Raw genomic sequence first — 24,289 nt, forward strand, 5'->3', positions numbered from 1 at the left:
AGTTTGTTTCTCAGAGTCCACAGTCTCTCATGGTTTGTCTTGTTTCCCCCTCTTCACTTTTCCTTTCCTTCTCCTAATGTCCTCCATGCTATTCCTTATGTTCCACAAATAAGTGAAACCATGTGATAATTGACTTTTTCTGCTTGATTTAATTTCACTCAGCATAATCTCCTCCAGTCCCATCCATGTTGATGCAAAAGTTGGGTATTCATCTTTTCTGATGGCTGACTAATATTCCATTGTATATATGGACCACAGCTTTCTTCATTCGTCTGTTGAAGGGCATCTCAGCTTTTTCCACAGTTTGGCTATTGTGAGCATTCCTGCCATGTCACCATTTCCTTTTATATCTGAGATCTCTTTTACTTCTTCTTGAAGTACAGTCTTTTAGATCTTCCTTTAGTGAAACTCTGTTGACAATAAATCATTTCAGTTTTTAATTTGCTGAAAATTTTTTTATTTTATCCTCATTCCTGAACAGTAGTTTTCTGTATACACAATTTTAGGTTGGTAGTTATTTCCTTTCAGTACTTTGAAGATATCATTGACTGGATAGATTCTGTATTTCATTATTACTATTGAAAGTCAACTATCATCTAATTATCATCTAATTGTCATTTCTTTGTATGTAATTTGGGAGATTTTTTTTCCTCTCTACCTATCTGTAAGATGTTCTCTTTTTCTGGAGTGTTCTGCCGTTTTACCATAATGTATCTAGGGATTTGTTTTTCAAATTTTGTGTTTGGAAAAAAAGAAAAAATATAGACTGTCTTCTACATAAGGCCAGGGTCCTTGTTTGTCTTATTGACATCTTTACTCCTAGCCTTAACAGAAGGCCTAGTACATAGTAGGAATGCAATAAATATTTGATATGTAATGAGTAAATTTGTAAAAAAATTCTTATTAGTTTCCTTATGAATAACAGGAAGGAAACTTCTTTCCTATCTCAGCATATCTAATAAACATGTCTTATCTCAGATATCTCTGGTAGCTCATGGAAGATAACCAGGAAATGAATGTTTTAGTTATTTTCTTTCTTTTCTTAAGGGCAAGATTACATATTTTCCCTCTATAAATCTAAGGAGAACTTGACTTTACATTTAAATACGCTTCCAAGTGAAAGTTTGAAGTCCAAGGAGTTTGACCTTGAAAAAAAAGTAGGGCCTAGAAAACTCTGAATATTAAATAATCATTAATGACAAATAATGAGTGTAACTCACTTAGTTTCAGTCAAACTCATTCTTCAGAGTATGTTCTAGGGGAAACACCAAATATATTCCAAGCCTTGTATTTTTCAAATATTAGATGATGTGACAGAGAGGGATATAAATTTCACAGTAGGTGTCATGTTTATTTTCTTTCCTCTTTCACCCCCCTTTATATCCTCTCACTCTATCCCTAGGGTCCATGTGTGGATGTGTGTATGCACACCTGTGTGTAATCATAGCCCATCATATGAAATGCTATGTATTATTCCTTCACTTCTCTATGTTTTCATCTTTGTTTAAAGCCTTGTAGCTGGCACCTATGTGTTCTTTTCTGGCAGTTTAGCCAAATGTAAAAAGAGTATGAGCTTTCAGTATAAATCCCGTTTCTGTCATAATACCTTTATACCTTTGGCAAGTTATTAAACCCTTGTCAGCTTTGGTTTTCTCATCTGAAAGAGAGAATAATAATAACTACTTCATGGCTTAGAGTAAGGATTCGAGATCTGTATTAAGCACCTAGCACATTCCTTGGTACGTGGTATACACTCCCTCCGTATCGGTTCTCCATTCTTCCAGCAAGACTCCCATCTATCTCTAGGATCAGAGAACGTGGCAAAGGCACACTCCTAAGAGCTTATTCTGATGTTTTCCAGAGTTCTGAAATGACAAATGACTCAAGTGCCCATCTGAGTTGAGCAAATACAAGGATTATAGTTATTGTTTTTACAAGGATAGCAAGAGGTAATGACTAACAATTCTGGGAAGATCTTATTTGTGTTCGGTGTTGGCAGCAGCTCTAGGCATATATTGTAAAGACAATATGGAGGACCATTTCCTGGGACATGTAGACAGGTGGTGACCCACTTTTCACTGTCACATATGAAACTGCTGTTGGTATGCTATCCAGCTCACCCCATATCCCAGAAAGATTAAAAAAACAAAACAAACAAAAACCACGAGTGCGATTTTGGTATGCCACTATTGGGTCGTTTTCAATCACTGATTTATATTATTTCCCTTGTTTTTTTCTTTGTGTGTAAACTCTGTCCTTTTGCAGAGGTTGGCAAATTTTTAAAAACTAAAATTTCAGAGAATAAATATTGTAGAGTTTGAAGGCCATGCAGTCTCTGCTAAAAATACTCAACCTTGCATTTATAGTGGAAAAGCAGCCAGAGATAATACATAAACAAATGAGCATGGCTATATTCCAATAAAACTTGACTTACAGATCCTGAAATCTGAATAGAATTCATATAATTTTCATATGTCATGAAATACTGTTCTTTGATATTTTTTTCCCCAACCACTAAAAAAATATAAAAACCACTCCTAGCTCCCAGACCATACAAAACATGTAGTGGGGATGAATTTTGTCCACACACCATTGTCTGCCAACCTCTGCCCTATTGGTCTCCTGAATTCTCTGTATTTATTTTATCACAACCTGGGCACGTCATTTCCTGGGTTGACTATTAGAACAAATATGTTTCTACGTTTGAGTACTGTTTTCCTTTTTCTTGCCATCATAACAAATTTAGCAGTTTCAAACAGTGCCAGTAGATTATCGCCTAGTTCTGTAGCTCAGAAACCTGGGTTGGCTGGGTCTGTTTCTTTAGTCAAGGTTCACAAGGCTGAGATCAAGGTGTTGGCAGGCTGAGATCCTGTTGGAAGGCTTTACAGAGATTTGACTTCCAAGCTCTCTTTTTAGACAGAATCTGATTCCTGATGGCCATAGGAATGAGGCTCCTGTGTCCTTGTTTGTTTTTAGCTAAGAGTCAGCTTTAGCTCTAAAATCCTTTCTCTCTGGTCCTTACCTGTTGATGTCAATATCTCAGAACCTTCTTAGTGTGTTGTATCTTTCTCATATTTGGAATCTGACTTCCTATCCCATAGCTTTGAAGTCTCACAGATCTGACTTCTTCCTGTTTATCCTGATTTTAAGGGCTTTAGGATTACTTTGGGTCCACCTAGATCATCTAGGACAATCTTTCTATTTTAAGGTCAGCTGATTCGTAAATTTAATTCTGCTAACAACATGTGATCAGCAGTACCAAGCATTTGGGGGAATAACGAAGGGACAGGAACCTTGAAGAGACATGTTTTAGAATTCAGAGTAGTATGATTACCACCTCTGTTTCCAACGTAAGTAATGATATATGTCTGTGGAGCACTAGAGATGTATCCAGAAATAATTTATCCTATCCAAGCATTTTGTGTTGGTAGATTAGATCCTCTCAGATTTGATATATTCCATAAATATACTGGAGGTAGTTTGTAGCTAATCCAGTAGTCCTTGCTTCTTAACAGATGATCTAGCTGCTTGGGAATAAATCTGAAATATACATGCTATGGTCTTTCCTTTCAATGAATAATTTGCTCCAAGGGTAACGTTTTCACTCCCCCCCCCCAACTAGTGGAACTGTATTTCATATATAATTTAAATTTTTTAGATTTTATTTATTTGACAGAGAGAAAGAGAGAGATCACAAGTAGGAAGAGAGGCAGGCAGAGAGAGGGGGGGAAGCAGGCTCCCCACTGAGCAGAGAGCCCAATGCGGGGCTCGATCCAGGGATCCTGTGATCATGACCTGAGCTGAAGGCAGAGGCTTAACCTACTGAGCTACCCAGGTGCCCCTCATATATAATTTAATTTTGTCTTTTATAATTGCTGGTAAGGAACATATTGACATATTTTCCTGGGGTGGTTTTTTAAAATTTAGGATCCAATTATTAATTTTTAAGTCCACTTAGTTACTGAATCATATGCATATGATTCTTAGGGCTAGAAACCTCTAGTTGATTCTCAGCTGCTTTCTTCAGCCACCATGTCTGACCTGTCACCAATCTTTTTTTTTTTTTTAAGATTTTTTATTTATTTGATGGAGAGAGAGAGAGAGAGAGATCCCAAGCAGGCAGAGAGGCAGGCAGAGAGAGAGGAGGAAGCAGGCTCCCTGCTGAGCAGAGAACCCGATGTGGGGTTCGATCCTGGGACCCTGTGATCATGACCTGAGCTGAAGGCAGAGGCTTAACCCACTGAGCCACCCAGGCACCCCATGACTTGTCACCAATCTTGCTGATTCTCAGTGACCCAAGAATCTGTATCTTTCTTTGCACCCCTTGCCCCCATCCCTGATAGACATCTTCATCATTTCCTATTCTATCTGTTGCAATAACTTACTAATTGGCCTGTGTCTGGTTTCTCCTTTGTCCATATAATGAGCCAGAGATGCATCCAGCCTGAGCTTTAGAAAAACTGAGAGTTCATTCCAACTCCTTAACATGACATTCAGAGATTTCCATTATATGACCCAATCCTACCTTTCAACCTCATTCCCATTATGGTCCTCGGGAGGAAGTGTTCAGATGGTGGCAGTTGAACACTGCTGTACCAACACTTCTACAAGCCATGTTCAGAGAATGGTAAATAGGCCTGTGCAACTGGGGTAAAGGGTTTGTGTAGTCATTGCAGGCAGGGCTTCTAAAAATGGACGTGGTTGTTCAAAGATCCTTCCTTTCCACCTTCAACATTCAGTTGATTATGAAATCCAAGCAGGCCCTTCTACTTCTATATTTTTAATTGATCTCATTTCTGTAAGTCTTGCCATTGCCCCAGCATGGGTCTTATCTCTCTTCTAGATGACTGCCCTGGCCAAACCTGTCTCTTTGTTCCCTTTGCTCTTTATTCTAAGCCAGTCATCATATTACATCAAGGTATCGTTCTAAAGCAGAGTTCTAACTTTAGTCCCTTTGTAATTCAAAACCTTCATTCTTTCCCCATGGTTTCCACTGAAGAGTATTTGCCCACGAATATAGTGTTAACAATTTGAGCCCTAGACCAGGCTGCTTGGGATGGGATCCTGGCTCTATTACTTACTTACCAGCTATGTGATATGAGACATGTCATTTTATTGCTCTGTCAATTTCCTCATCTATAAAATAAGGATAATAATGTTTACATGGGGTTGTTATGTGGATAAAAACATATGAAGTATGAAGAGCTATTAGCAAGTAACTGGTATATAGTATATATTCAAGTAATAGTAGCCATTGTAATGACTGTGAAATACTCAAGACATTCAGATAGACTTTGTAAATGACTGGCTAGTTTTTACTCAATTAGGGATTTTTGAGAGTTAATGATTTGGTTAAATAACTCAATTTCAGTGGTCTTCCATTTTCCCTTGAGCAGACAGCTAAGGATTATAACTGGTGAATGGTTTTTTGAGGAAAAGGCAAAGCGGTTCAAGCAAGTCAACGTTCTGGGTACTGATGTAGTCCGACAGTCCATCTTAAGAAGAAGTCCAGGTAATTAAAGCAATTATTTGGTTTCGAAACTGTCTTACTCTTCATTTTGGTGGGCTCCATAATTTCCCTATATATGTTGCAAATGAACATAGTTGAATTTCCTAATCCCTTAGGTCATTTCAAAACTCAGTAGCATGAAATATAAATCTGCAATTCATACAAGGGAAGAGGAAGTCAGTAGAAAATAAAATCCACAGTGATTTTCCATATATCTGACACACTGTGATTTTCAAAGGAGGCATTTATCTTCATCATAGATAGTTCTTTCCCTGAATGCATTTCCAGTATTTTCCTAGACATTTAAGAAAGTAACATATAACAGATGAACTAAATGATTCACATTATGAAAGCAATCCTTCATTTTTTCAACACGATGTATTTCCATAAAATATCTTTTACATGTTCCTTTTACTAATCCAGTGGTTCTCAACCAAGAGATGGCACTGTGCACCGTGCCCTCCTCCCTCAAGCCAGGGGAGCATTTAGAAATGAAAGGGGGTGTTTCTGGTTGTTACAATGCCTGGGGTGGAATGAATACCCTTTAGTTCCTAGGGTGTCTCATCTTTCATATCCAGAGACAAATGCCCTTGTTTTTAAGTCCGGAAGGTAGAGCTGGGAGACTTGGGACTGATTTCACTGTCACTTTTAGGTGTGGCCCCAGCAAGGGCGGGCTTTCCCACATGGGTAAGATCAATTCTGATGCCACAGGAGGATAGGATGGAGTAGAGCTAGAGTGAAGCAGTTAGCTCTGGCTGCTTTCCCCACCCAAACCTCAGCCCCTTTCAGAATGTAGACTCCCTCAAGCCATGAGGTGTCGACAAGCAGCTCACCATCACAGGAAATCTGGTTTATGTGCTCAGAAATCAGGTATTGCTTCTATAATCCCGTCTCTAGGGATTTTGATTTCTCATGAACCCAGCCTCCTTTACCCTAAAAATATCTGTAGAGGGGGTGATACATCCTTCCTCCATCATAGTCATCCCTAGAAAGCTTACCTCAGCAAACCTCCCACAGATGAGTCCTGATCATCATCTTCATCTAACTCTAGAGCACTCAGCAGATTAGAAATAACTGTGTGACTAGGAGACAGGATGGCAATGTCATCGCCAATTATTATAGACTTCTTTGTCCCATGCTAACGTAGGAAAGTGAATGAAGAATAGAAAATTGCTCTCATTTCTGGCCATTTTGTATGGAAATTTGACTTCTGATTGTTTTTAATGAGGAACTGAAGAAACACAAAGTCAAGAGCAATCCCGCCAGGACCCAGAAAAGGCAGATACTTCACCTTCTTCCGGGCAAAAGGCCAGTCGTGATGGACCCAGGAAAAAAGGGTAAGACACACCTTTTCCAAAGGAATAGTTGATCTTTATTCCAGAAACCTCTGAAATAAAGACTCCATGGTTTTTTCAAGTTGGATATCATTTCAGTGACACAGAGAAGGTCATCATACCCAACCAAGGCAATGTTCTCCTATCATTCCCCTCAGGAAATGCAGTCTTACTTACTTTTGGTCTTAGATAATTAAATTTCCCCTTGGACCTGAACCTGTAAAAGTTTTTATTTCATTTAACATATCTGGTCCTGCCCAGAATGGTCCTCATTACTTCGAGGTAGAAGCTTTCCTGTCAGGACCGGTCTTGTCTATAAAGACATGACAACTGGCTTGGCTGTAGAATGTCGCCACCAACCTGCAACCTGAGTGCTGATACAGGAAATAACCAAATGAAAGACTGATTAATTGGGCTTAAAACATAGTGTCCCCTGTTTAAAATGTGGGCTTCCTTAAGGAAGAAATCCCATTTGGCTACCTCATTAATTCAGAAAAGATATGTTTCAAGTACCAGAAATGAGAACGGGAGACACATAGAGGAGAACAATTCAGAGAGGCACTAGGAAACCAGAGGTATAGGGGCTTCCTCAGGGGAGGAAAGAGACCCCCAAAAATGCAGGTGGAAAGGACCAAAAGGCCAACTTCTGCCTCCCAGCTCTGCATTTCGCTGGTCTTTTTTTCTCAGGCAACTGTTGGTCTGTTTTGTGGCTTAGGTAGTGAGGGTTCTAACACCTGCTGAGTCAGTGCATGATTCTCTCTAGGTAGCAGTGTTTTGTTCTCTCAGTGGGAAGCAGCATGAGTGATTACTAGTATCTGAGCCTTTCTCTGGCTCCAGAGAAAGTCTGGTTTGGTTTGGTTTTTGTTCTTTGAATCACGAACTCTGAGTGGGAATGAAACCTAAATGTCCTGTAGCTCGGACACTCGTGACTAACCACATCTTGATTAATTAGCGGGGATGAATGTGAGAGAGAGCCTGGAGTGACCAACTGTACATCCCACCCCACGGATGGGTCCTTCCTCCCAGGTTGAATTCATTCATCGCCCTTCAGCGTTCCCACAAGGCCTTGTGCCTGCATATCCCTCCTTACCTGGTAGTCTGACACCACGCCCTCACTCCTCTTAGAAAAACTGAGAGTTCATTCCAACTCCTTAAAACATGACATTCAGAGATTTCCATTATATGACCCAATCCTACCTTTCAACCTCATTCCCATTACAGTCGTCCCAGGACGTACTTAACTGTGAGTTCCCTCAGCACTGGACCTGTGGCTTTTTTCTTTATTTTTTTCTTTTTCTTTCTTTTCATGCTACAATTTCTGGCATGGAAATTCTAGCCTGGCTCATCAAAAACAATCAACAGCTTGATTGAACAAGCCACGCAGAGCACACAAGTGCTTGCAGGAGCCGTAATTTGCAGATGCTAGCCCAGGCTTCGCTGCATAGGTCACAGAGTGATGAACTTGGAGCCGGGAGACAAGAAGTAATCCACCAGCACAATGAAGTGTAGGCGCTCTGAATTTAAAACAGTCACAGCACCGGACCGTGCCCTGGGGGAACTCAGAACTGAGATCTGATGGAACTGTCTTCAATAACTGTAACAGCTAGTTGTGTAGAAAAGGTTCATGCCTGGAAAGTTAATCTGTATAGAGGAAGTTTGGGAAAGTGTAAGATGAAAATATGAGCTACCTGAAAGTCTTTCTAAATGGAAATGAGGTGTTACTTCCCTACAAGAGAGATCATAATGCAATAAATAATTAAGTAAATCTTAAAGAAGAAGCTTAGCTAATCAGTGGCAGGAGGTCACAGAGGCCATTGGGAATGACATCAAATTGTAAGTGTGACTAGATGAGGACCTGGAAAGATGGGCAGGGATCCAGGATAGCCAAACGTGGGGAAGAGTGATTCCACTTGGAACAAACAGCTTAAGTAGAAGAATGGATGTGGGGTCACGTGTAAGGGGGCTCAGAGCAGCCCAGACCAATAGTATATTAAGTGTCATTTTCACCAAAATATGTAATTTTCCCATTAGATTGAAGCTTCTGACACTTTGACAAGACACTCTTGATATATCTTTGAAACAGAGGCATCTTGGCAGCTTTTCTTAAGATTGTCCCCCTACCTTTAGAGTACACCTAGAAAACTAGAATATAAGGTAAAAGAACTGGCTTTTCCCAATGTCGTCACAACAAGAAGATAGCTTTGGTTCTTTATTAAAGTATATTTGAAAACCCCTAGGTTTTGGGCATTCGGTAACTTGGATCATGACTCAAATCTCGGTTCCCGAAAAGCTATTTTTGCTCAAGTTCTAAATAATTTAGTAAAATGGCAACAGAGTCAGATCTCATCGTACATGAGACACTCCATTGTTCAAACTTCACTCCCATGGGGAGAAATGTCACGAAAGACAGAAAGATGGTTTCCACCACCTGGGTTTAGTCATTCATTCCGCAAGAATTGATTGGGTTCTCGTGGGTGCCAGGCATCACTCTCAGCTCAGGGAGCTGTCAGGAAACCAGCAGGACAGAGCTGCTATTCTCACGGAGCTGTAAGCTAATCTGTGGCCACCTCAGTTTGTCCCAGAGAATCATTTTAGCTCCCCTCTCTGAGCAAGGGGAGTCCAGGCTCCCTGTCCTTAGCATCCCTGAACATAGGCTCAACCCAGGCCATGTTTCTCTATTCTCAGGTGACAGTGGGGAGTTCGAAAGCTGATGGTCTTTTTCCTTGCGGGGATGGAGGCCTGGTCTACCAGCAAGTGGTAAGGCCTTGGGACAATGTGATAACTTCCTCTATACTCACCCTTGACAGTGTACTTGCAGAGGCACTGGGGACACCCCAGGAGCTCTCAGGCCAAAGGCCGTTTTATTGAAGAATTATTTACTGTTGAAAATATTAGAAATGGTATTTTGTTTTTTTTTTTTAAGAAACGGTATTCTTGAAAGGATATCTTAAAATGCCTTTTCTCTTATGTTACTTTTTAAGTATAGACCTATTTATGTAATTTCAGATTTCTTCTGAGCAAGTTCAGATCAGCAACCAGGGGAGAGATCATGACTCCAAAAATGGAAAGTGGGCGGAGCTACAGCTTGGACCTAGACAGCCAGAACTTTCGGAGTTTAAAGTCAGTCCCTGGTTCAGACAGGTAAGGCGCATACAGATTAGGCAGTGGTAGAGCCTGAGAAGAAAATTAATGTATTTCCATTCAAGTGGTGCTTCTAGGTACCTATAAAGTATTACATCTTGGAGGACTCCCAACATAATATGAAAAGACAGGAGGATATTTTTTTAATTGAAATGGAAAGCACTTACCCTTCTGGAATTACAGCTCTCAAAATCTTTTGTGTTACCTGTAAGGATGAGACTTGATGTTCTGGTGCTTAAGGCTGCGGTTCGAATGGAGATATACAGGAAAAATAAATTCTGCTCCTTGAGTTCGTGATCTTTCTGTTTAAGTTTCTGAAAAAGAAACCTCTGAGGGATATATATATTCCTTGCAGCTTTTAAAAAATTGATAATAATTTCATCAGTTGAACTGCTCCAGAGAATTTCCATAAATTCCACTTCTTTCTATTTCCACCTTTTCTAACTCATTAACAATGGGGTCAGTGGAGAATTTCCTATACACAGAGTTTTCACCTTGTCAAGAAAAGGAAAATGAAAGGGTAGCCAAGAGCATAGTCATCTCATATCCGGCTGGATTTTCTTTATCCTCTCAGGGCATAAGCAAAGGCTTATTTTTGTGATGAATACATTATCAGAAGCCATGAGGAGAAAAAAACATCTATCCTCATGTTTCACTGGTTTGTCCAAATGTTAACTACCTTTTTTTTTTTTTCTTGGAGCTGCAGTAATTCTGCAAAGCCAGGGAGTGAAGCCTTCTTGGGTTACACAAGCAGAATTGAATTCTCCCTTTTAATTCATTTTGGAATATGGAACACCAAATCCCCATAGAGAGGACCCTCTTTTTACTATTCATTTTCACCCCCCATGGTTACTTTCCATACCTGCTACTTTTTTCTATATAGCATTGTTTCAAAGTAGTGCCCTTTATGTAAAACCACTCAGAAAAAAAAATAAGGAAGTAGGAGATAAATCCTTTATCATCCACTATCAGAAGATCGTCATGATATTCAGTATTTTTTAAATTTTCAAGAATATAGATATACTTCTTCGATGATAAGAAAAAAAAGAAATTCAAACCCTGGTTGCTTTTGTCTTTGAAATAGTTTCCTTTGACTGACCTTAGGGTAGCCTCATGCCAATTTCCACAGAATCTTTCTATAAAATTCTCATTTTTGTTTGTGGTTATTGTTGAACTCCTGAGTCTCAGACACGCTCCAAATTATTTAGAGATGATAAGCAACTAGGTTAGTGTTGCTATTTTTGCCCAGCCTCTTGGGGACTCCATGGATGAGCCATGTTGGTAACAAATTCAGGAAAGCACTTACCCTTCTGGAATTACAGCTACCATTTCAGAAGGACAATATCTATAAAAAGAGGAAAGATAGGATTCCTGTTAAAAAAAAAAAAAACTTGTAAAAAAAATCTCTTGATTCAACCAACAGGTTATTCCATTTTAAATTAATTAGTCTTTAGGTTACTCAACAAGAATAAGGGGCATGATCTCTAGTATCACAGTGCTTTTGCTGTTCTTCCAGAATCTACCTGCCTGGGTTTATTTCTTGGGTGTTATCCACGGCTGGGTATAAATAATCATTAAGTTATAAAGCCATATGAACGTGTTTCTGGTGCACTGACCCAGGATTTTCTTGTTCTTGTTGTAAACTGAAAGGAGGCGAAATAGATTGATCTTTAAACCTGAAGTGGTTTCTAGAAGATCAGAATGTAGTAGTCAGGGTTGGTTTGGCTTCAGCATGTCAAGAACAATGTTTTCCCATTAAGAAAGAGAAAAAAACAGCTGTTTGGGAGATCAGTAGAGCAAAATGTTCTTTTCCTAGAACGTGCATTTATCAAAGTGATGACTCATTAATGGACTGCCACAGTGAGATGAGCTACGTCATCCCAAATTATTCCTTAGAAAGTTGGGCAGGAAGTAGCCCATCTTTTCTCAACTCTCATCACCAAAAGACGTTAGCTCCTTTTTGTTTGCTTGAAGCTGCAGTAATTCTGCAAAGGCAAATAGCAAAACTGGCAGACTTTCTTTTCTCCTTAGGTTTTGCAAGCAAAACTGCCTTCTCCCCGGTAACTCATTTTCGAAGATGGAACAGCAAATTTCTCTAAAGAAAGTCTAAGAGCCCAGTCTCTTTGGTCTCGTACCTGACCCAGTTTAGCAATGAATTCCCCTTTCCCCTCCATAATGCCTACTTTTTCATGGTTCATTGCTCTTTTTCAGGAGCAGCTGGCCCTGGGCATTCTTGTTTGAAACTCTTATCTTACCAGAGTGGAAACAATGTTTTACCAGATGCCTGGTTGACTTTCTTTTCAGCAGTTGGAAAGCAGTATGAATGGGTTAGGCAAGGCCCAGCAGCCTCCCAGAAGAACATGGCAAATTGTTCTTCCCTTGTTGCTAGGGACTTGACAAATGAGGCATAGGAGACTTTTGAAAAAATAAAAAGAATATGCATTAAGCTATAGTTGTTAAACAGAATGCTCTTCAGGGCAGGGATACCTAATCCCTTTTACATTGTGATGAGTTGTTAATGTGGTCTGATTTGTGAGATATCTGCCTGAAGTCATGCTCACCCAGAACCATACCCTCAGACAAGGATTTGTGAGTGGTTTATTAATGAAATGATTCCAGGAGAAACCAGTATAGGAGGAATGGAAGCAGAATAAAGAAAGGAAAGAACCCAAGCAATGTGCCATCTCAGATGAGGTCGGAATGTGAAAACTCAGCTTGATCCTACAAGGGATTCTGGATCCTAAATTGTGTCTCTGAGTTTTTCCATTTCGAGGAGCTGGACCATTGCACTCCTATACCAATTAGCCATTGACTGTGGATTCTTGTGGAGAGGGTTTCCAGATTTAGTGACTAAATGTACAGGATGGATGCCCAGGTAAACCTAAATTTCAGATAAACTACTTTTTAAAAAAGTGACATCTGGAGTGCCTGGGTGGCTCTGTCGGTTCAGTGGCTACCTTCAGCTCAGGTCACGATTGCAGGGTCCTGGGGTCGAGCCCCGCATCAGGCTCCCTGCTCTATGGGAAGCCTGCTTCTCCCTCTCCCTCTGCCTGCTGCTCCCCCTGTTAGTGCTAGCTCTCTCTATGTCAAATAAATAAAATCTTTTCAAAATAAGTAATTAAATAAGTTAACTCCCATGAAATAATACTTTCGTTTATATACTCTATAAGTATTAGTATATTTTTATACTAAAAAGTATTCATTGTTTATCTGAAATTAAAATTTAACTGAAAGTTCTGTATTTTATTTGATAACTCCAACCATGGGGGTCAGAGGAGACACACTCCAAAGCATATCTAGGCCCCTGTGCTAAAGGGCAAATCTTTGAAGGCCATAGGTGCAAGTCATTAGCAGGAATGCACTCAGAGCTGGTACAAGTGATCTGAGTGGATCTGGGTAGGACATCAACAATGTCCCCTAAAAAAACAAAGGAAAAATGGAACTTTGAAGTTAAAATTCATGCTGTTCAGTAAAAAATAATTGAGGGGTGATGCTTTGTTTCTTAGCAGCATTTCTGTCCTCACACTGGAGAATGTGGCAAGCATAGCAGATTCACAAGGGTGTTTACTTGGGCTGTGACTATATCAGTGGGAGCAACAAGAGATTTGGAGTTGTCAAACATGTCTTCAGCTAGAAACTTCTACTTTTTTCTCACAGTCATCCCTTTTTGCTCATCCTTTGCCCACTATACACACCTACCTTGATTTGGACTCCCCCAGAACAGACCCTGAAATAAGAATTCGAAAGCAAGTCGTTTCTTTACAATATGGTCTTGGAAACCCAGGAGGATTGGGGAAGTTATCTAGGGAAGGAAAGGAAGCCAAAAAGACAGCGTCATTAAGTCAGTTACTATTGTGGGTAATTGTAGGAAACAGTGTATAACCCCAGAATTATCCAGTCAAGGGATTGGGAAGCCGGGGTATGTATACACCAGGTTCCTATTGCTCACTGGTTGAGGACTATTTCGAGGGCACTAACTCTCTGGCGCTTGGGACTTGTTCTGTGTACAGGCACCCCATGCTCTCGTGATCCAAGAAAGTCTTCGGGCACAGACTTGTGGGTATTCCCAGTAAACAGGATTCTGTAGGTAGAGGTGAAGGCTAAGGGGCAATGACTGGGGGCACTGCTCTCTGCTACAGCATCCCTCCAAACCACGCCCCCATCCCTCCTCCAAAGGTGCAGTTGGTCAGACCACCAGTTGCTCTATCCCTGATTTGTGTTTACCTTATATACACGTGACTTTCCTTTTTATAATGACAGTAATTTGAGGCGTTCCAGAGACTTGGTGGTTCAGCCGGACGCCTGATATTATACTTTGGTTGGATCACAGCTGGGTTCTTCACGTGCTTCATTGTTGTGGCCAAACAACTGTAAGCCCAAAGACACCTCCTTGCTATCTGATCTGTTTCTCCAGTCATTTCCCAAAGATTCACTGCCCCAACGTGTTCTGTTTCAATGAACTAAATTTAACACAATTCTATCCTCCAGTATAATAATTTTTTTCACTTGGGTGTATTATGTGCTGCATACTTTCTCAGGGTCGCTAAGATACAACAATGGCCTTTCTTCTTCACTGAGGAGTAGAGGTATATGACTTGCTCACCTATAAATTGTATTTATACAGATAAAATTCAATACATAATTCTGCCCATATTATTGACCTAGTACCGTATTCCAAATGGTGATTAAGTGTGGAAGAGTTTAGACAATGATCCTATCCAACCCCTTCACGAACTTCACAAACTTTGTCGGGGAAGATTGGGACAACCAAATAATTTCAAGACAATATTTTATCATGTTAAAAAGATGTTCCGTGTGCTATGGGAAAACCAGAAGGAGGCACTTACCCTTACAGAGGATTCAGGGAAGCTTCAAGGAGATGACCTCTAAGCAGTTTTAAGGGATGGGGAAGACTTGACCACGTGACCAAAGATAAGAATGAAACAGAGGAACAGAGTACGAGGAGGGGGAGGGTCAGAGGGAGAAAGAGAGAGAGAGAGAGAGAAGGACAAGCAGACTCCCCACTGAGCGTGGAGCCCAATGTGGGGCTCGATCCCAGGACCCAAAGGCATGACCTGAGCTAAAGTCAGATGCTTGACAGACTGAGCCACCCAGGCACCCTTTGGGTATGGGGATTTTTAAAAGCTTCCCTAGTGTTTCTGATATGAAGCCAAGGATAAGGGCCACCCATCTCCCGCAAGACGGTTGACAAAGATGAAGCATTTTGGGATCACCAAAGACTGGAAAGTTGAACTACGTTCACCTTTTTTCTCTTTTCTTTCTCATGTTTATCTCTTTCCCATGTAGTGGGATCCCCTCACTTTCTCACTGCCACCTCCCTTGCTTTGCGTACATATCCGTTTCAGATCTGATTAACAAAAAAAGGTTAGGAGAGTGCATAAACCACAGAAAGAATACCATGCAGTCTCTGTGTCATGCTATGCACTAGCCAGTGAGTGGTAGTATCTCTCAGATTAATGCTGCTTTTTGGTTCATCTTCCTTAGGGGAGTACTCGTTTAACCATGCAGGGACAGACTCAACATTGTCTGTCCCCTCTGGGAAGGTTGCATCCTGGGAAATCCTTTTCAGACTACAACTCCTGGGAGACAGTTACATAATCCACAAAGGCAGCTCATTAAATTATAGTCTCTCTCCCCTATCCTTAGAAAGATAGATAGATCTAGGGGCACCTGGGTGGCTCAGTCTGTTAAAGGTCTGACTTTGGTTCAGGATATGATCTCAGGGTCTTGGGATCCAGCCCTGCATCAGGCTCCCTGCTCAGCGGGGAATCTGCTTCTCCTCCCTCTGCCACTCCGCCTTCTCATTCTCTCCCACCCTCTTAAACAAACAACTAACTGACTAAATAAATAAATAAATAAATAAATAAATAAATAAAATAGATACATCTAGAAAGCCATTATCAAGATTTGGGGCCAGCATGATATTAGAGATAATAAAATGGAAGGCTTTTATAGTATATTTCATAAGCTAAAGTAAATGAGACTGCTTCCTCCTCTAGGAAATATGTCTTTCAAGTAAGCTGGAATGTCCAAGCTCCCTAGGCATTGTCCTATCCCCACACTTTGGGCTCTATTAGAACAGGAAAAATATACCTCTTTCTTGCCAGTTTCACTTTAAGCAAATTTTAGCTTGAAGTTTTGTTGATGCTGATTTGTAATACTTCTGATTTAAGTATCAGTAACATGATGTGTGAATCAGAATAGCTCTTTCAGGGATGCCTGGGTGGCTCAGTTGGTTAAGCATCTGCCTTCAACTCAGGTCATGATCCTGGGGTCCTGGGATCAAGTCCTACATCAGGCTCCCTGCTCAGTGGGGAGCCTGCTTCTCCCTTTGCCTGCTGATCCCGCTGCTTGTGCTCCGTCTCTCTCTCTCTTTCTTGCAAATAAATAAATACAAATCTAAAAAAAATAGCTCATTCATTTTTTTAAGTACAGCTGACACACAGGATCACGTTAGTTTTAGGCGTACAACGGTGATTCAACCACTCTATATGTTATGCTGTGCTCCCTGGAATGGTAGCTGCCATCTGTCACCACACAACACTGTTACAATACCATTGACTATATTCCCTATGCTGCACATTCTATTCCTGTGACTTCTTCACTCTATGCCTGGAAGACTTTATTTCCCACTCCACTCATTTTGCCCATCCCCCTCCCTTCCAACCACCAGTTTGTTTTCTGTATTTATAGGTCTAATTCTACTTTTTGTTTGTTTATTCTTTTGTTTTTTTAGATTCCACATATGACTGAAATCATACAGTATTTTTCTTTTTCTGACTGACTTATTTCACTGAACATTCTACCATCTAGGTCCATCTCTGTTGTCACAAATGACAAGATTGCATTCTTTCTTATGGCTGAGTAATATTCCATTGTATACATACCATATCTTCTTTATCCATTCATCTATCTGTGGTCACTTGGGTTGCTTCCATATCTTGGCTATTGTAAATAATGCTGCTCTAGACATAGGGATGCATGTATTCCTTTGAATTAGTGTTTTTGTGGTCTTTGGGCAAATACCCAGTAGTGGAATTACAGGATCATATGATATTTCAATTTTTAATTTTTTGAGGGACCTCCAGATTGTTTTCCACAGCAGCTGCACCAATTTACATTTCACCAATAGTGCACCAGGGTTCCCTATTCTCCACCTCCTCACCAACTCCTGTTATTTCTTGTCTTTTTGATTCTAGCAGTTCTGACAGGTGTGAGATGAGATCTCATTGTGGTTTTGACTTGCATTTTCCTGATGTTGTGTGATGGTGAGCATCTTCTCATGTGTCTGTTGGCCATCTGGATGGCCTTCTTTGGGAAGATGTCTATTCAGATCCTCTGCCCTCTTTCTTAATTGAACTTTAAACTTCTTGAATTTAAACTTTATCTTCTTCCTATTTAAGTGGCAAAGATTTATGTATTCCATGTCATATATTTTTTTAAGATTTTATTTATTAACAGAGATCACAAGTAGGCAGAGAGGCAGGCAGAGAGAGAGGGGGAAGCAGGCTCCCCGCAGAACAGAGAGCCCGATGCGGGGCTCGATCCCAGGACCCTGGGATCATGACCTGAGCTGAAGGCAGAGGCTTAACCCACTGAGCCACCCAGGCGCCCCTCCATGTCATATTTTTATATAACATCTGAAAGAGCTGGCATCCAAATATTTATGAAATTCTGCCTCATTAGACAAAATCTTTTTTAGTCTAACAAACTGAGACAATCACCTGAGAGGAAAATATTTTTGAGATGCTCACAGTAAATGTCAGGGACAAATGTGAAATTATATGTCATTTTTGAGATAATGATTCTGGCAACAATTTTCAGTAGCTGACTTATAAGAATTTTTTTCTTATTACAGGATAGCCTTTTGAATGTCATCACCACAATTAATCAACATATGCTTGAGCTTCTACATAAGTAGGACTTTTGGTTCCAGCAAAATTAATCCATGATGGGGACTTTTTCAAAACCACCTGGGTCAAGGAGAACCTTTAGGACAGGCACAAACAGATAAATCTCCATGAGTCCCTTTGGGTCGTAACTTCTTGGCTCATTTCTGCCAAATTCATGTGTATTCTTTTTTTTTCCCCAAGGAGATTTTACCTAAAAGAGTAGAGAGAGAGATTTTTGTGGTAACATTGTTCTGAGAGTAGAGAACCTACTGTCACAGCACAGCATTCCTGGATAGGTCTCTACAACCTTTCTAAGTAGGACTTCTGAGACGAGCAAAATCACTTGGATGGTGAACTATTTTCAAGTGTGGAAGTGTAGCCCCTGAGGGAGAAATTTACCAAGGAACTTATAATTTCAAATTATAGCAGTTTATTTAATCACAAAACTTTATATTCTCTTTCATCAGAATCAAGACATAGTCTTGACCCCTCCTGAGCAATCTATAATTAATTCAGAGTGCCATCTCTAGATGAAGCCAGAGACTGTTTCTATGTGGTATCAGAAGAATGCTACCCGGGGTGCCTGGGTAGGTCAGTCAGTTAAGCATCTGCCCTCGGCTCAGGTCATGATCCCAGAGTCCCGGGATTGAGTCCCACATTAGGCTCCCTGTTCAGCAGGGAGTCTGCTTCTCCCTCTAACCCTCCCCCATCCCATGCTTTCTCTCTCTCACTCTCTCTCTCAAATAAATAAAAAAAAAAAGAAGAATGTTACCCAGAGAAATTTTTTAGTTCTCTTAATCAGATTCCAAGAAACTACCTCCCAGCTCTCTGATCCTAGGGTTATTTTCTGCATGATATAGCTGTGTCTGTCAATGTAGAACCTGCTTCTTGCATCAGTTTGATTTGGGGGAAATAATGAGTAAGCAGTATGAACAACTGGGATGAGCACAGGCTTTGGGGAGACAGGCAGATCTCAGTTCTTATCCTGACTTTCCTACGTACTACCTAGGTGAGAGTGTGGTAATCGTAGTGGTGGTGTGTGTTGTGTGTGTACACAGACACATGTGTGCATATCTGGAATAATTGTTTAACCTCTCCAAGACTTCGTTTTCTCATCTTTAAAAGAAGACTATTGGGGCGCCTGGGTGGCTCAGTGGGTTAAAGCCTCTGCCTTTGGCTCAGGTCATGATCCCATGTCCTGGGGTCGAGCCCCGTGTCGGGCTCTCTGTTCAGTGGGGAGCCTGCTTCCTCCTCTCTCTCTCTCTGCCTTCCTCTCTGCCTACTTGTGATCTCCGGCTGTCAAATAAATAAATAAATAAATAAAATTTTAAAAAGAAGACTATTGATATCTTTTTTTTTTTTTTTTTCTAAACAGGGATGTTGGGGAATGGAGAGTGTCAAACACCTAGAAAATACTCAGTAAATGTAGCTTCTATTTACATAGTGATGGAGGGTGGTGGTAGATAGTTGTATCAGGCAGGGCATATTTGATGTGATTTTAGTGGCTTCTCTGGTGCAGTCTTTAAAAACTTATGAGCTGTAGATGATAGCTGCAGCGGTCAATGCCCGTTCTTTCTCCTGCCAGATTTGTCTTCGAGTAATGTCACATGAACAGTCAGACATTCTTAAAAAACAAAAAACAAAAACAAAAGCCAAAAAACATTTCTCTCTTCTTTAGCATATCTTTTCAGTAAGTTCTAATCACTGTTAACTATCACTGTGAGGCTTTAAACAGTAAAATGTTTATTGTTATAGATGCCTTTATAACTTAATAAGTAGTGAATAAAAGAGCAAATTCGCAAAGGCTTCTATTTTACCACTTGGTGTATTTTGTGCTCACTGAGGATAAATAATGAAATAGAACAGACACTTCTCTTAAACTCTAATTTGTCAAAACTTACACTTAGTTATGAAATTCCCATGTAATGAGAAAATTGTGTTCACCTCAAGGGCAGGAACTATTTTTTTTATTAATCATTATTGAATGGAATTGAATCAGTTTTAGCAAACAAAGTGAGTCAAACCCATTTACCAAATGTCATTATTTTTATACCACGTTTATTTAATCTGTACCGTGAGTCAGACGCTGAAATAACACAGAGAAATACAACATAATTTCCACTTTTTGATTAAATATGTACTGAGTGCCTCCTTTGCACCAAGGTGTTATGAAGGTGGTGGAGATACCATGGTAAATATGAACTCTGTCCCCAGGGAGTTTAGGTTGAAAGAAGAACCAAGGCGTACATATGTGTATCTCTTGGGGAGCCAAATAAGACATTCTGTAGTCAAGGACTACACAGTTGGGTCAAGACTGTAAGTCAACAAGAACTGAGCAGAGCAGAGCTTGACAAGGCTTGTAAATGTCAGGAAAACCCTGATGGGGGAGGCTGGACTTCAGCCTGGCCTTCAAGGATGGAGAAGATTTGCATAAACAGGGAGTGGCAAATAGAGCATATCAGGTGGAGAGAGTGTCAGCAAAAGCTTTAGAGGTAGAAGCAGAAGCAGGAGCCATGAGTGTGGTGGGTTGAGAGGACAGCGAGGAGGCTGTCTGGGAGCTGGGAGAATGCTGGTGAGCAGTGGGAAATAAAGCTGGAATGGAAGGACGAAGCTCACTTTCAAAAACCCTGGAGTCAGACAGATGGGCTTGAATCTAGCGAGTCTTTGAGGAAGAAAGGGAAATGGTAGCTGCTGACCATGTTAAATCCAGAATATTCTTTCTCTTTTAGGGGAAGCACGGGTTCATCCGATCTTAATGACCAGGAAGCTGGCCCCTCAACCCCGAAAAGCAGCCGGAGCAGTGGTGTGACCTCCATCACTCAGAGGTCACCAGCCCCAAGCACACACAGTGTGGCCTCAGTCAGCATTCGAGTAAGTACCAAATGCAAAAGGACCCCCAGCTTCTGAGACCTGACCACACCATCATGGCCTGGTTGGGTTTGGGTTCTCTGTATCTCGAAGCATGCTGTTTATGCTGCTTAATTGTAGAAACTTCTTTATCAAGACTGAGCCTCCTCATCCTTTGCTCCTGGTGGGAAGCCAGAAGTGAGAAGCAAAGGGAAGGAGCAGGCTCAAAGGTGGCGGTTATATGGTTTAAACAAAACCTGAATAATGTTTAGAAGTCTCCCCTTTAATCCTCCATGTTATCTGTCAAGATACTCGTAAGTTGCCTGCACGAAACATTTTCCACACTGATTTAAATCAGGAAAAGTAGACTCTTGAAAATTTTTAATAGTTTTCCTTTCTAGAACACTGCTAAAATTCGAGACCAACACATAATGAAGACATAAATCGCATTATGCATAAAATATATATGGAACGTGGAAGTTGTTCCTTTGAATGACTGAGCATCTAGATTATTTTTTTTTGATTAAGCAGCAAACTCCATAAATGTAGCTGGCATGTATATTTAAGAAATCTTGGTCCTAGTCAGGCAAAGGTGGTGGGAAGTGAAAGAATCAGCCATGCAGGAGTCTGTAGCAAGGTGTCCCTTCGGGCAGGAGCAGCACTGATATTCAGGATGTACACATATGGGGAAGGCTGTTCCGGTTACTTATGGCCAGCCTCCATCTTGAATGGTCGATGCACTTGTTCACCCAGCAGCTAAAATATTTTTAATCTCCTGGAGAAGCAGCCAGTGCTAAGACTCTGAAGTGGGAACATGCCTGGTATGTTCAAGGAAGAACAAGAAGGCCAACGTAGCTGTTGCAAGTGAATAAAGGGAGGGATCCTAGGAAATTAGCTCACGGATGTAACATGGCCAGACTGTTGTAGGCAATTTGACATTCAGTTGGGATAAGATGAGGCCAGCTGGAGGGTTTGAGCAGATGTGGCTTTTCTTTTTTGTAATTTTTTTTGGTTTTTCTGTCTGGATTAATTTTTTTTTAACTCCAGTATAGTTAACATACGATGTTATAGTAGTTTCAGGTGTACGATATAGTGACTCAACAATTCCATACATCATCCAGTGCTCATCATAATAAGTGCCCTCCTTAATCCAAAATATATAAAGAATTCATACAACTCAACACCCCAAAAACAAAAAATTCAATTAAAAAACGGGCAGAGGATGTGGCTTCTCTTTACATGGGATCTGGGGGCTGTGCTGAGAAGCATTTGTGGGGGAACAAATGGAGAAGCCAGGAGGCCAGTTAGGATGCCATTGTGTCACTGCAGGTGAGAATCTAGACTTCGGAACGAGATCGAAGGGGAGGTTGTGAATCCTGAGTCCTGTTGGTGGGAACGCAGACTTGTATAACCATTGTGGAAAACATTATGGAGGTTTCTTAAAAAAAAAATTGAAAGTAGAATTACCATAGGATCCAGTAATTCCACTACTGGCTATTTACCCAAAGAAAACCAAAGCACTAATTCAAGAAGATATCTGCAGCCCTGTGTATATTGTATCATTATTTACAATAACGAGGATATGGAAGTGACCCCAGTGTCCCCTGATAGATGAATGGATAAAGAAGATGTGGTGTAGATACACACACACACACACACACTCAGTGAAATATTTCTCAACCATAAAAAAGAATGAGAACATAGCATTTGTGACAACACAGATGGACTTCCAGGATATTATGCTAAGGGAAGTAAATCAGACAGAGAAAGACAAATACCATTTAACTAATATATAGACTCTGAAAATCAGACTAAATGAACCAATGGGACATAACCAGAGACAGACTCCTATATATTAGAGAACAGACTCGTGGTTGCCAGAGGAGAGGGAAATGAGGGGATTGGTGAAAGAGGTGAAGGGGATTAAGAAGTACAAACTTTTATGGAATTTTATAAATTCCATAAATTATTCCATAAATGAAATTTGTAAAATGTATAAAATTTTCTAAAGTAAATAATTCTCGGAGAGGAAAAGGAGAAGATAGGGAATAGAGTCAATAATACTGTAAAAGCATTGTATGGTGACAAATGGTGACTAAACTTACTGTGGTGAGTGCTGCAAAACGTATACAATTGTTGAATCACTGTGTTATCTACCTGACACTACCATTATATGTGAACAATGCTTCAATAACAAAAGTAGCTAAATACTGAATATAAAAGTTATTTATCTAAAATATCGACTCTTCCTAGAATGTGACTTCAGAAAAATAATCATGAACTTAAAAAAAAAAAAGCAGAGGCTAGGAACTGTCAGATTCTGTAATATTTTTAAGGAAATGCCAAAAGGCATTCAGACAGACTGAAGAATAATAGAACATTTCTTTCAATATTTAAAGTCTGAATTGTACTTGCTGATAAGGTAAAAAGCATATTTAAAATTTCATAAATTTTTATATGAAGCTCGGTGAGTGGTACTGTTCAATAGCCAGAAAACTGTGTGGATATTTGATGATTACCCTTACTTCTTGGCAACCTAACAAGGAATGATATTCAAAATATTTAGTAACTGATGTGGCACTGAGCAATCAGCACAGACTTGGGCCTGAGGCAGGGGCAGTATCCTGGGGAACCTTCTATGCCATGCGTTCACCTGGATTGTGGGTCATGGTCTTCCATTAAGTGGGGGTAGAGGAGGTAAGGGTTGGTTGAGGAAAGAGGGTGTTCAAAGTGGGGATAAACATAGGAACAAGAAGAATACTAAGCTTGAACATTACTCTGGGGATGTGAAGCTAGCCAGAGTCCCATATATGGGTCCTGTAAGATTGGAGGTACTTATATCATTTTTCTTGCTAACCCTATAGTAGAACACTCACAATTTTGAATGACTTCTGTGTTAATTAACAAACCTCTTGGTATAGATTTTACAGCGCAGTTATTGATGGTAAGCTTCAGGGTTCTCTGTATTCATGATGAGGATCTCCCCAATGTCCACCAGCCCTCCCTAAAGAGGAATACACCACCACTATGGTTATACTGAAGTATATTCATATGGGAGGCTTTTAAAGTAAATTACAGTCATCATAATGTTGGCTTTTTTTTTTTTTCATTTTTACTTTGTGAGAAGCGACATGGTTTTGAAAGTTCCATGGATTTGGCTGCCATCGAAAGCACGTATGAGGACCTCACAAAGAGTCATCACAGAAATGTTTCTGGTACACCTTCCATAGCGGTGTCTGAGATCTCCCTCTCCTCAGGTGGGTATTTACGGCATGATTACTCTTCTTTTAAAAAAAAATGACTAAATCATTTGAAATTAACTGCCTTGTGTGACATTCCGTGGACGTTCCATGCTTTAGAAAATCACCATCTGTTCCTTGACTCATCATGGTGGTCCCATTCCATAAGAAAAGCTTAAATCTAGACCCAGGTGATGCCCTGAGCCTCTTGCATTCATGCAAAATTCCATTGATTAAGTGTGCACGCTTGTCAGGCATCACTGCCAAGTTTCAGAGCTGTACCAAATGTCAGTACAGGAATGTAGG

The 24,289-nt window shown here is 40.4% G+C and overlaps 1 protein-coding gene across 2 annotated transcripts in view; it reads left to right on the forward strand.

Annotated features, from left to right (window-relative positions):
• Positions 1–24,289, forward strand: part of LOC111150525 (synaptotagmin like 5) — a 120,721-nt gene that overhangs the window by 58,709 nt on the left and 37,723 nt on the right. For both annotated transcript variants that reach the window (XM_022508018.1, XM_022508016.1), the window contains exons 3-7: positions 5,397–5,512; positions 6,738–6,846; positions 9,850–9,984; positions 20,627–20,768; positions 23,872–24,001. In XM_022508018.1, coding sequence (XP_022363726.1) covers positions 5,397–5,512; positions 6,738–6,846; positions 9,850–9,984; positions 20,627–20,768; positions 23,872–24,001 — 632 coding nt within the window. The remainder of the gene's footprint in view (positions 1–5,396; positions 5,513–6,737; positions 6,847–9,849; positions 9,985–20,626; positions 20,769–23,871; positions 24,002–24,289) is intronic.

This window comes from Enhydra lutris, unplaced genomic scaffold, assembly GCF_002288905.1.
Source record: "Enhydra lutris kenyoni isolate GAN:26980312 unplaced genomic scaffold, ASM228890v2 scaffoldscaffold23, whole genome shotgun sequence".
In the NCBI taxonomy this organism is placed as follows: Eukaryota; Metazoa; Chordata; class Mammalia; order Carnivora; family Mustelidae; genus Enhydra; species Enhydra lutris.